The 10,984-nt window shown below is 46.0% G+C and overlaps 1 protein-coding gene across 1 annotated transcript in view; it reads left to right on the top strand.

Annotated features, from left to right (window-relative positions):
• Positions 1–10,245: 10,245 nt before the first annotated feature.
• BTRC (beta-transducin repeat containing E3 ubiquitin protein ligase) overlaps positions 10,246–10,984 on the top strand; it is a 192,258-nt gene continuing 191,519 nt past the window's right edge. The window contains exon 1 of the mRNA XM_073685287.1: positions 10,246–10,368. Coding sequence (XP_073541388.1) covers positions 10,351–10,368 — 18 coding nt within the window. The 5' untranslated portion in view covers positions 10,246–10,350. The remainder of the gene's footprint in view (positions 10,369–10,984) is intronic.

Below are 10,984 nucleotides of genomic sequence, written 5' to 3'. Positions count from 1 at the left end.
AAGATGATCCTTCTACAATGTGACAGCCCTTGACATATTTGTAGACAGCTTTTAAGTCTCCTCTCAGTCTTCTTTTTTGCAAGCTAAACATTCCCAAATCCTGCAACCGTTCCTCATAGGACATGGTTTGCAGACCAGTCACCATTCTGGTCGCTCTTCTCTGAACTTGCTCCAGTTTGTCTATGTCTTTTTTAAAATGTGGTGCCCAAAACTGTACACAGTATTCCAGATGAGGTCTGACCAAAGAGGAGTAAAGACCGATAATGACTTCACGTGATCTAGACTGTATGCTTCTGTTAATACATCCCAGAATTGTATTTGCCTTTTTTGCTGCTGCATCACACTGTTGACTCATGTTCAGTCTATGATCTATTAGTATACCTAAGTCTTTTTCACATGTACTGTTGCTTAGCTCTATTCCTCCCATTCTGTATATGCTTTTTTCATTTTTATTGCCCAGATGTAGTACTTTGCATTTTTCCCTGTTAAAAACCATTCTGTTGGTTGCTGCCCACTGCTCCAGTTTATTTAGGTCTTTTTGAATCCTCTCTCTCTCTTCTCTAGTATTAGCTATCCTTCCTAGCTTTGTGTCATCAGCAAATTTAATCAGTTTACCCTCAATTCCTTCATCTAAATCATTGATAAAGATGTTGAACAATACAGGTCCCAGGACGGAGCCCTGTGGTACCCCACTTGAGACATTCATCCAGCTGGATGTGAAGCCATTTACAACCACCCTTTGAGTCCGATCACTAAGCCAGTTATGAATCCACCTAACAGTTGCCTGGTCCATTGCATACTTGGTCATTTTTTCAATAAGGATGGTGTGAGATACTTTGTCAAATGCTTTGCTGAAGTCAAGATATACTATATCTACAGCATTTCCCTGATCCACCCAGTCAGTGATTCTGTCATAGAAGGAAATTAAGTTAGTCTGACATGACTTGTTAGTTACAAACCCATGCTGACTTTGGTTAATCACTTCATTCTTATCCATGTACTTACATACATGTTGTTTAATAATTTGTTCAAAGATCTTTCCTGGTATAGAAGTCAGACTCACCGGCCTATAGTTCCCTGGGTCCACCTTCTTCCCCTTTTTGAAGATAGGAACAACATTTGCTCTTCTCCAGTCTTCTGGGACTTCTCCTGTTCTCCAAGAATTTTCAAAGATTATGGAGAGTGGTTCTAAAATTTCTTCTACGATCTCCTTCAGTACTCTGGGGTGTAATTCATCTGGACCTGGAGACTTGAACTCATTTATGTTGGCTAAATATTCCCTCACAATCTTTCTGTTTACAGATAACTTGGATTCCTCTATTCCTTTAAAAGGACAGTGAAGATCAGTTGATGTTACATTTTCTTTCTGAGAGAAAACAGATGCAAAATAGGAATTAAAAAGTTCGGCCTTCTCAACATCCTCTCTTACCATTTCTCCATTTTCATCCTGTAAAAATCCTATAGCATCTTTGACTTTTCTTTTACTTTTGACATACCCCCAAAATCCTTTTTTATTGCTTTTGACATCTCTTGCAAGCCTTAATTCATTGTCAGCTTTAGCTAACCTGATACGTGCCCTGCAGGATCTGCAGACTGCATTATAATCTTCTTTAGATATGCCTCCCTCTTTCCATTTAATAAACATTTCTTTCTTTCTTTTTAGCATGTGTTTAAGTTCTGTGTTCATCCATCCTGGTTTCCTTAAATGCTTCCCATTCTTCCTACTTTTCGGGATTGTTAACGATTGTGCTTTGAGAATCTAATTTTTAAAAATTTCCCATCCTTCCTGGACATTTTTGTCCTTAAGGACATCCAGCCATTGGATCCCTCCTATTCTCTTTCTGAGTCTCTTAAAATCTGCCTTTCTAAAATCTAACCTTGAAGTTTGAGTCTTCACATGTCTTCCTCCTCTAGTTATCCAAAATTCTATAATAGCATGATCGCTGCCTCCTAGGGTCCCAGCCACCTTTACCTCCTCAACCATTTCCTCCCTGTTTATAAGGATTAGATCCAAAGTAGCAGATCCCCTTGTTTTCTCCCCTACCTTTTGGAAGATAAAGTTGTCAGCAAGAGAGGATAAGAATTTGCTTGACCTGTTAGTTTTACTTGAGAGAGATTCCCAACAAATGTCTGGATAGTTGAAATCTCCCATGACCACTACGTCATATTTTTTGGAGAACTTGGTCATTTGATACATAAAGAGTTCATCCATATCTTCAGCTTGCCCAGGTGGCCTGTAGTAAATGCCTACAATGGTGTCCTTTCCGTTGTTCTCTCCTTGTATTCTTACCCAAACAGTTTCCACAGAACTCCCAGTCTCTGAAGCTTCCATCTCTGTGCAGATATACGCTTTTCTAACATACAATGCAACACCTCCTCCTCGTTTATCAAGTCTGTTTCTTGCAAATAAGTTGTATCCTTTTAGCCTTTTATTCCAATCATGTGTATCGTCCCACCAAGTTTCAGTGATTCCAATGACATCATATTCCTTTTCCTGCATTAGTAGTTCCAATTCTCCTTGTTTGTTGCCCATGCTTTGTGCATTTGTATAAAAACATTTTAGTTTGTGATTGGTTTCTCTTCCTCCCATATTTTTATTATTTAAATTGTTTTGTCTTTGTTCTTCCTTTCCACTTCCAGTAGCAGAGATCTCAATAGTATTTGTCAGCTGTATGGCTTTTTCTGGCCTTTTGCTTCCCTTCCCACATTGTTCTAGTTTAAAGCTCTTCTGATGAGTGTAGCAAGGCGACTTCCAAATACATGTTTTCCAGTCTTCGTAAGGTGCACCCCATCTCTAGCAAGTAGTCCATCGTATAGGTAATTCATTCCATGATCCAGAAATCCAAATCCTTGTTGACGGCACCATCGACGTAGCCAGTTGTTCACCTGTAGAATCTTATTCCACCTCATTGTTCCATGGCCATCCACTGGGAGGATGGATGAGAAGACCACCTGCGCTCCCAATTCTTTCACTTTCTTGCCTAAGTCTTCAAAGTCACTGCAGATGGTTTCCAGGTCCTTTCTTGCGGTGTCATTTGTCCCCACATGTATTAGCAGGAATGGGTAGTGATCTGTAGGTCTGAAGAGTCTTGATATCCTGTCAGACACATCTTTAATTTTTGCTCCTGGAAGACAGCACATTTCTCTTGAGGTTATGTCTGGTCTGCGGATAGCGGCCTCTGTTCCTCTTAACAGGGAATCCCCCATGACCACCACTCTCCGTTTTTTCTTCACAACATTCTTCTTTCTCCATCCAGGAGGATTCTGAGGGCTTACAAGGTTATTCATTGCTGGCAAAGTCTTATCTTGCTGTATTTCTTCATGGTGCTCCTGCGAGAGAGCCTGGTACTGGTTCCTGAGCAGTATGGGTGCTGACTGCCTCTCGATCCTCCTGCTTCGGTGGGTCACATGCTTCCATTCCTCTGTTTCGTCAGGTGCAGTTCGAATTTCTTCTCTTTCTGAATCATGAAGAGATAATTCTGCTCTGTCTAAGAACTCTTCACCTTCCTTAATGATTTTCAAGGTAGTTAACCTCTCTTCTAGATTTCGCAACTTTTCCTCCAACAGGGACACAAGCTTGCATTTCTGGCATGTGAAGTTTGGCTTTTCCACTGGCAAGTCTGTGAACATGCAGCAGGATATGCAGCTCACCAAATGGCTCCTGGACTCTTCCATGTTCTTATTGTTAATGTTCTGAAAACAGTGAAAAAAGCTTAAAAAAAAAAGCTTCAAAATGCGCGTGCCGGTAGGCGCACGGTTTACCGATGTCCTCTTTTCAGCTCCAACAGCCAAAATCCAGTGTTCTTTGAGCTCGCGGAGACTCTTCACTTACCCCAAAATGCAGTGGGAATATGCAAATTATCTCCTCAGGACTCCTCCCCTGGTTTACCGATGTCCTCTTTTCAGCTCCAACAGCCAAAATCCAGTGTTCTTTGAGCCAAAATCCAGTGTTCTTTGGCTCAACGCTTGCAGGGATTGTCTCTGGAGGTGGCCGATCTCCAGCAACACGTGAGTAGCTGTTCTGGAGCGCATTTTGTGGAACCCAAGGTAGGACTGCCTGATGTTGTTTATGGTAAACGGCAAGATTTTTTTTCCTTTAAAAATGCTTGTTTGTTATATTTTCGTTTGAGACCAAGGTCCTCTGGGAATGAATCCCAGCGTATTGGTTTTATGTCACTTTTGCGCAAAGAACCACAGGGGTGGGCCTTTTCTCGCCAACCTAATGATCCATGTTTAAGGTCTGTAGAATATTTTTTTTCTGCTATGGGGCTATTATATGATGATCCTGATCGAATCTCATGTGCTGAGGCAGAACTCAGGCGTTTGAATCAGGGGTCAGGTGATGTTGAAAATTATTGCACACATTCCAGAAGATAAGCCTCAGAAGTTAAATGGAATGATCCAGCTCTGAAATGTCTATTTCTTGCTGGTCTGAGTGAAAGGAGCACGCTCAGTGAGTGTCAGGACACCGCTCCTGAGCTGCAGCTTCGGAGCGGCTCCTTCTCCCTGGCTCCTCTGCAGCAGCGGTCGCATGAATTACTGCGGGAGACACCTAGGAGAGGTGAGCATATGGATTTTATTATTTTATTCTTATTTTTATAGATGGAGAACACTGCGGGATCAGACTACCACTACCCTCATCATGGTCCCTGCTGGTGCTGATCGTAGTGCTGGCAGGGAACCATGATGAGGGCAGTGTTAAGCATCGGCGCTGTCACGGGTGTGTCAGAGGTGACAAACAGTCGCCCTGCAGTTGGATGCAGGAGATCTCTACGTTTGGAATTATAGACATCTTCTTAAAGGCTGTCTGTCTCTAGGACCCAGCGGCTAACTCCCCCTGGCTAATTAGCTCCCTGGCCTGAATGTAAAAATACCTGGTGTGTCAGAGAGGGAGGTGCCGGCGATATTCATTACTACTTGTGAGGTTTTAGCAAGAGCAGTACTTTGTCCTCTCTGGAGCTTGAGGCCTTGTGCACACTTGTCTGGAGGAGTCTAGAGCTAAGCAATTCCCCCTGTTGGTATACCCTTGTTGTCTATAGAGTTTAGTGGAGATGGACTAGTGCTCACCTCCTTCCTTCCCTAGCCTTAGCCATACGCCAGGGAAAGTCAAGGCGAGATACACGTACCGCGATTGGTGAAGAGCCAATACAGGGACGTTAGGGGAGACAGGGTGACGCTAGACCAAACTAGGAGGTCTCCACTCCCCCTTTCCCTAGTGTCTGAGCTCCCATTACCTCTTCCCTCTGTGTTCCACTAAGTCTTTCCCACACCTTACGTGACAGGCGCTTAGGAACAGCGCTAACTGTATCGCTCATTCCCATGCGCCGTCCGTGTGATCCTAATGCGGCACACGGTTGCCACACATGTGACACACTCGGACACACGGGACCTGGATATCTCCGGTACCGTTTTTTCCGGTACCAGAAATATCCGGACGTGTGAAACCGGCCTAAGGGTCGTTCAGACATCACTAATTTACTCATATGAGAAAAATGGTCAGTTTCATCATTGTAGTGTGTTTTGTGTTTCTTGTTACGTTTTTTTTTGGCCAGCATGTTCATTTTTACCATTAGTTTGGTATATTGCTGATTTTGATCTTACCCTTGGATCAATATCTGACACATGTCCGCAATTTTGCATGGGCCACCTGTGACGCCTCTACTCGTAAAGCCCGTGTTTCACCCTGGGTTTTGGGGGACTCGGTGTCGGGCCCTGTGATGGAGAGATGGGATGCAGCCGTGGCCCGGGCCTGACCCGTGCTCAGGGCTGTCACATTAGAAAGAGATGGTATGGGCTTGTCTGGGTTGAGTGGCTGATTAACGACTACGCCACCTGTGGTGCCTGGTGAAGGGCCACCAGCGCCGCTACAGTCCGCCGAAGCGGCCTAAGTTCTCACTGCTCCCCACAGGCAGAGCAAGGCCTCAGGGCAGAGGGACAGGGGGATGGGGGTAGCAGTAGAGGGAGACGGGCGCTGCGTCGTGCGGTGTGGCGCAGAATAAACAGTCCGGAGGCAATAGGGGTGAACTTCCAAGGCTTTACTCCCTTTAGAGATGGCAGAAGGAAGGCGACTCCCTGCTCCTCGCGGAGTCCTGCGGTCACCAGGGACAGCCTCCGAGTAAGTCCAGCATTCAGTCGGGATCCTACACCAGAGTGTTCCTGAACTACAGACCGAATCCTTTCCTGTCCGTGTGTGTGCAAATAGGCCAGGTCTCCCTCTGAGCTCCTCTCAGAACAAGGGCACGGGTGGCAGCTCCGCTCCGTCCGATACCCGGTGGGATCCTCTGGGCCTAACCGGGCTTTCCCGTCCAGGACGCAGAGTAACAAGGTCGGGTGTCGGGGGCCGGTACCCCTCTTGCAGCCGGAGTCCCTCTGAATATATCAGCATGGCGAGGACAGGTGGCGTACACCGCTCCGTCTGCATCCTGCCTGGGATCCATTTGCTGTCGAGCCACACTCTTAAGCTCCGGGCCTTCTTGATCCTGGTCCTTGGCCGGGTTGAGACATTCTTTGTCTACAACCTACCTCTCGTCCCAAGGCCAGGGTACGAGGGCTGTGTCCCTTACCGATGCAGGCCCACACAGGATCTGCACTCCCGGAGGGAAGTCACATTACACACAGTATTTTGACAGCACAGTACGACCAACTAATTAACTAGGGAGAACTAGCTGAAGGACCAAGATCAAAGATGGCTCTGTATTAAATATGAAATTTAAAGTGTAACTAACTTGTAAGTCCTCCACCCTCACCCACTAACTGGTTCCCCTCACTCTTGGTTCCCCAGTCTCCCTGTAACCAGGGGAGCAGCACCTAGTGCATACTAGCTCCCTCTGGTGGAGAAATGTGGTGTTAGATGCAAAAGGTTAGGTCACGACTATCACACTGGCCTTACCTCAGAGGAGGAACACTACACTCCATTAAAGGAGTGCAGCATTCCTGTGGCGTTCGAACCCTCAGGGGCGCCACACACCCAGTCCACGAAAAATTCGACATATGACCTATCCCATGCAATAGTGTAGTTACGAGTGCAATGCGTGGAAAACATGGATAGCACTCGTACGCCAAAAAAATAAATAAATAGACGTGTGAATGAGCTGTTAGTTTGTTTTTAATCCGCATTGGATCATACTTGCCCTTTAAATTTTTAGACCTTGGGAAAAGCATGTTTGCTAGCAACGTTTAGGATCCCATCAGAGAGAGGTCGCCTTATTATGGCTGGTGGGCCCACACAAATTTTCCAATTTGTGCTCCAAGTCCCTTCATTTTATTAAGTATATTCTACATGGCAGTAATGTAGTTTATATTTCATCTTGGCGCTTACCCGAATACTGAGCGTTTCAGAGACAAACATACCTAGCTGTGATCATACAGCCAGTGGATTATGCATGCTGCCCACAGTTTGGGCAACATTTATCCCGGCACTCACGTGTATTCGATCAGTTCATTTATTCCACATGTAGGAAAACTACAACAAGACGTTTCAGTCCCTCACAGGCTTTTTTTTCAAGCCTGTGAGGGGCTGAAACGTCTTGTTGTAGTTTTCCTACATGTGGAATAAATGAACTGATCGAATACACGTGAGTGCCGGGATTTCTTCATTCTGTTAGTAATAGTTGTGCACGTGGAGAGATTACAAACGAGGACTACGGAGTGCCGACTATTTCTCTATATTTGTATGGGCAGCATTTATCATCTGACCGATCCCCCTTACTAAAAGGGTTTCATAAAACCTGCTTTTTGTTTTTAAGAAACTGCAGCTGGGGCCAAACTGAGCTTTACTGACCCTCCCCGAGTCCAGCGTTGAACATCAACCACTGCTGTCTATATCTGTTTTTATCTGCAGTGCTGAGGTTACAACAGGCGACAACAATGGTAGTCAATCATTCATTGAGTTCAGCCAAATTCAACAGCTCAAGCCGCTGATCTCACTGATTGGCTGCCGTGCTGTCGACATGACTTCAACACTGCAAACAATAACAGACACTGCGGCCAGCGGCGGAGGCTCTGCGGTGTACTCGCATTCTCTGGATCCAGCGCAGATTGGTTTCGTGAAACAAATTGCAACTGAGGGACAGGGATTTTGCTGAAAGCAGAAAACCCTTTAAGGCCTTACTTGCACCATGATGAACTGCTGAGACCCCCGTTGCCACCATCTTGGTACTCCACACGCTGGGCTTCATAGGCGGTTGAGCTTTTCACTCCTAAAGGTTCCGGTCAATCGGGGTCATGCAGGCGTCCATTTTTTTACATATGGGCTCTGTGTTTTCATGGATCGAACATGTACTCGTTACAGTATATCCCTGCTCACATGTCTGAGGGTTTTTATGGATAAGAGCGATCCACAAAAAAACAAATGGAAAATTGTTTATTGATCGAGTCACTCATCAAACGCTCCAATGTCCTAAAGAAGAGTGTAAGAAAGACCTGTAAACACCTCCATTAAAAATAATATTGTTTGCGTCACTACTTCTGTTAATTTTTTTTTTCCAAAGCTCAACTTTCTTTTACACCAACTTTTTTTTTAAAAAAATCTAAACCTCTTTTCCTTTTCAAAAAATAAACAACCCCCCCCCCAAAAAAAAAGAACATTTTTGCCATTGCTACGTCTGTAAAAAGTCTTTACTATGAAAATATAAAAATATAACATTAATTTACTTAAGTAGCCTAAAGAAAAAACACAAAACAAACATGAGAATTGCTTTTTCCTTTCCCACTCACTGCACCCTCCAACCCCCACCAAAAATAATCCTATGTACCCCAAAATTGTGACCATAAAACAACTCCTTTTAAAAAAAAAAAAAAAAGTCCTGACACAGATCTGTGGCGCCCCTGTGGGTCCAGTTGCCACAGAGGTACTGCATCTCACCCAGAGGTGTGGTATCCCACTCTCAGGTAAGGATGGAGTACTGCCCGGGACCCACATCCAACACTACACCACTCCAGACCAGCAGGAGGGGCAAGATGCACTTATCCACTGCTTAAGCCTGTCCCTGTTTAGAAGGGGGGGAACCAAGAGAGGGGGAACCATGTAGTGGGTGTGGGTGGAGGAAGTGGTTCAGGGGAGCACCGTCAGTAGGAGTATAAGAAAAAGGGGAACCATCTAGAAGGAGCGGAGTACAGAGAGGAGACAGTTGGGAGTGGGAGCTCAGGAGAGGAGGAGAGCCGGGCCTAGTGAGAGAGGACGGGAGCAGAGGGAAGGCTCCAGAATCAGAGGGGATCCCAGGGGCATGGTGAGTGCAGGAAGCCACCCGTGCGCCCGAATTCACACTGACGTGGAGGGATCAGGCCGCAGAAGGGGACCGGCCCCAGACTAGTGGAGAACAACAAGGCTCAGCCAGCCAACCGGAGGCCGCAGCACTTTCAAGGTGTTGCAGCCAAAACCCACAATTATATCGCTGAAAAGGTGGCCACATAGGGTCCAGGGGATTGCAAGCCTCCCGACAAGACCCGAGGCTATTGGCTTGGGACACTGATTGTGAGGCGCAGGGCAGGAGGGTGAGAGCCAGCGCAGTGAGACGTCCGGGAAAGGTAAATAGAACGGGGTCCCGTCCAAGTGCTCCTGAGATACCTGAGAGATTGCTGGATCACCACCCCGGAGGACACAGGACAACGTGGGCGGTCATTCCCGGCTGCAGCGGTGACTTGGAACTGCTTTTAACTGTAAAGCCTGAAGACTGCACCCCACTGTCCTTGACTCATTATCTGTGCCATCACCTGCATTACACCGCACCGCCAACATCTACCTCATAAAATCACCATCTACTGCCCTGGAGCTAAGCTCTGCCTGTGGAGAGCTGAACCAACTCTGCTGCGTCATCTGCTCCAGTGGATTTGCACCGCAGCGGCGGCTCCATATAGCCGCATACCACAGGTGGCGTCACGAACATTATTATCTCTAAAAACATTATTCCCCTTTTACTTTTCCCCTTAAATTGAACGTCCTGTAAGAAGGGGAGAAAGAGTGAACACACAACGTGGGGGAGGGGGGGAACGTTCGGTCCTAAATGGCAAGTGATTTTTTTTTTTTTATATTAATTTTCCTTTTATTAGTAATTATATTTTTTATTTTCATTTCTATCCGTATTTTCAACATCACATTTTTACAATACACAAGATACATATTTCCTCTAGTTAAACAATAGGGAAAACTCCTCTAAACACTTTCCATATAGAAGGAGACAGGTTTCTGGCAGAACTTGCCTCTCTAATCTCCATGGTTACAACATCCTAGCTTCGCTCTCCGAGCTCGCTGGTCCGCGCTAGGCTTCCGTACCCGAAATGGTTCAGAGTAGCACGTGACCATGATGTCATCGGACGAGGAAGTGTCTCTCTGAGCAGGGTGTAAAGTGGGTGATGGCATCTTACAAAAAGGTAATCTATTTACGTCCTGTCGTTCTGCTGTGATGGCAGCGGTAGTGACCGGCAGCGGGGGTGACTTCCCGGCGGGGTGAGCTCCGGACCGGGGGATCTGCCTGGCACATCAGCCTCTGCCATCATCCTGGAGCTTGTATGTCATGATATAGGTGTTAATCTGTCTGGTCTGCAGCACATAGTGCAGCTGTAATGGGGGCTGTGATGAGGACAGGGCGGATGATGGCGCTCTGCCCGGTGACCTCATGGCTGGCACAGGTCTATTGTTGGACAGTGAGGCTGGCAGGTGTATCCTATGTGATGAGGACCCCTCTATAGGTGGATAGATAATATGGCCGCTCTGGGTTATCCAGAGGGCCCCCCTCTCACCTGTTTGGGGCTCTCCTCACCTGTGGCCCCTTTGTGCTTCTACTTTTCCCTATGAGATAACACTATCTTTGTATTTTCGACCATGGCTGATGTTTGCGGCACGAGCTGCAGATTTTATCATCACCATTTTCGGTCCATACGACTTTCTGACGTCTTTATTCCATTTTTTTCCCTTTTGGGGAAAGGGGTGAAATGACCATAAAATAGCGATTCTATCATTTCAACTCCCAGAATAACTAATATGGTG

This window comes from Phyllobates terribilis, unplaced genomic scaffold, assembly GCF_046119375.1.
Source record: "Phyllobates terribilis strain yellow unplaced genomic scaffold, ASM4611937v1 Scaffold_5__5_contigs__length_657084704, whole genome shotgun sequence".
NCBI classification, from domain to species: domain Eukaryota; kingdom Metazoa; phylum Chordata; class Amphibia; order Anura; family Dendrobatidae; genus Phyllobates; species Phyllobates terribilis.
The sequence above is the reverse complement of the archived record's forward strand: the minus strand, read 5'-3'. Positions and strand labels throughout refer to the sequence as shown.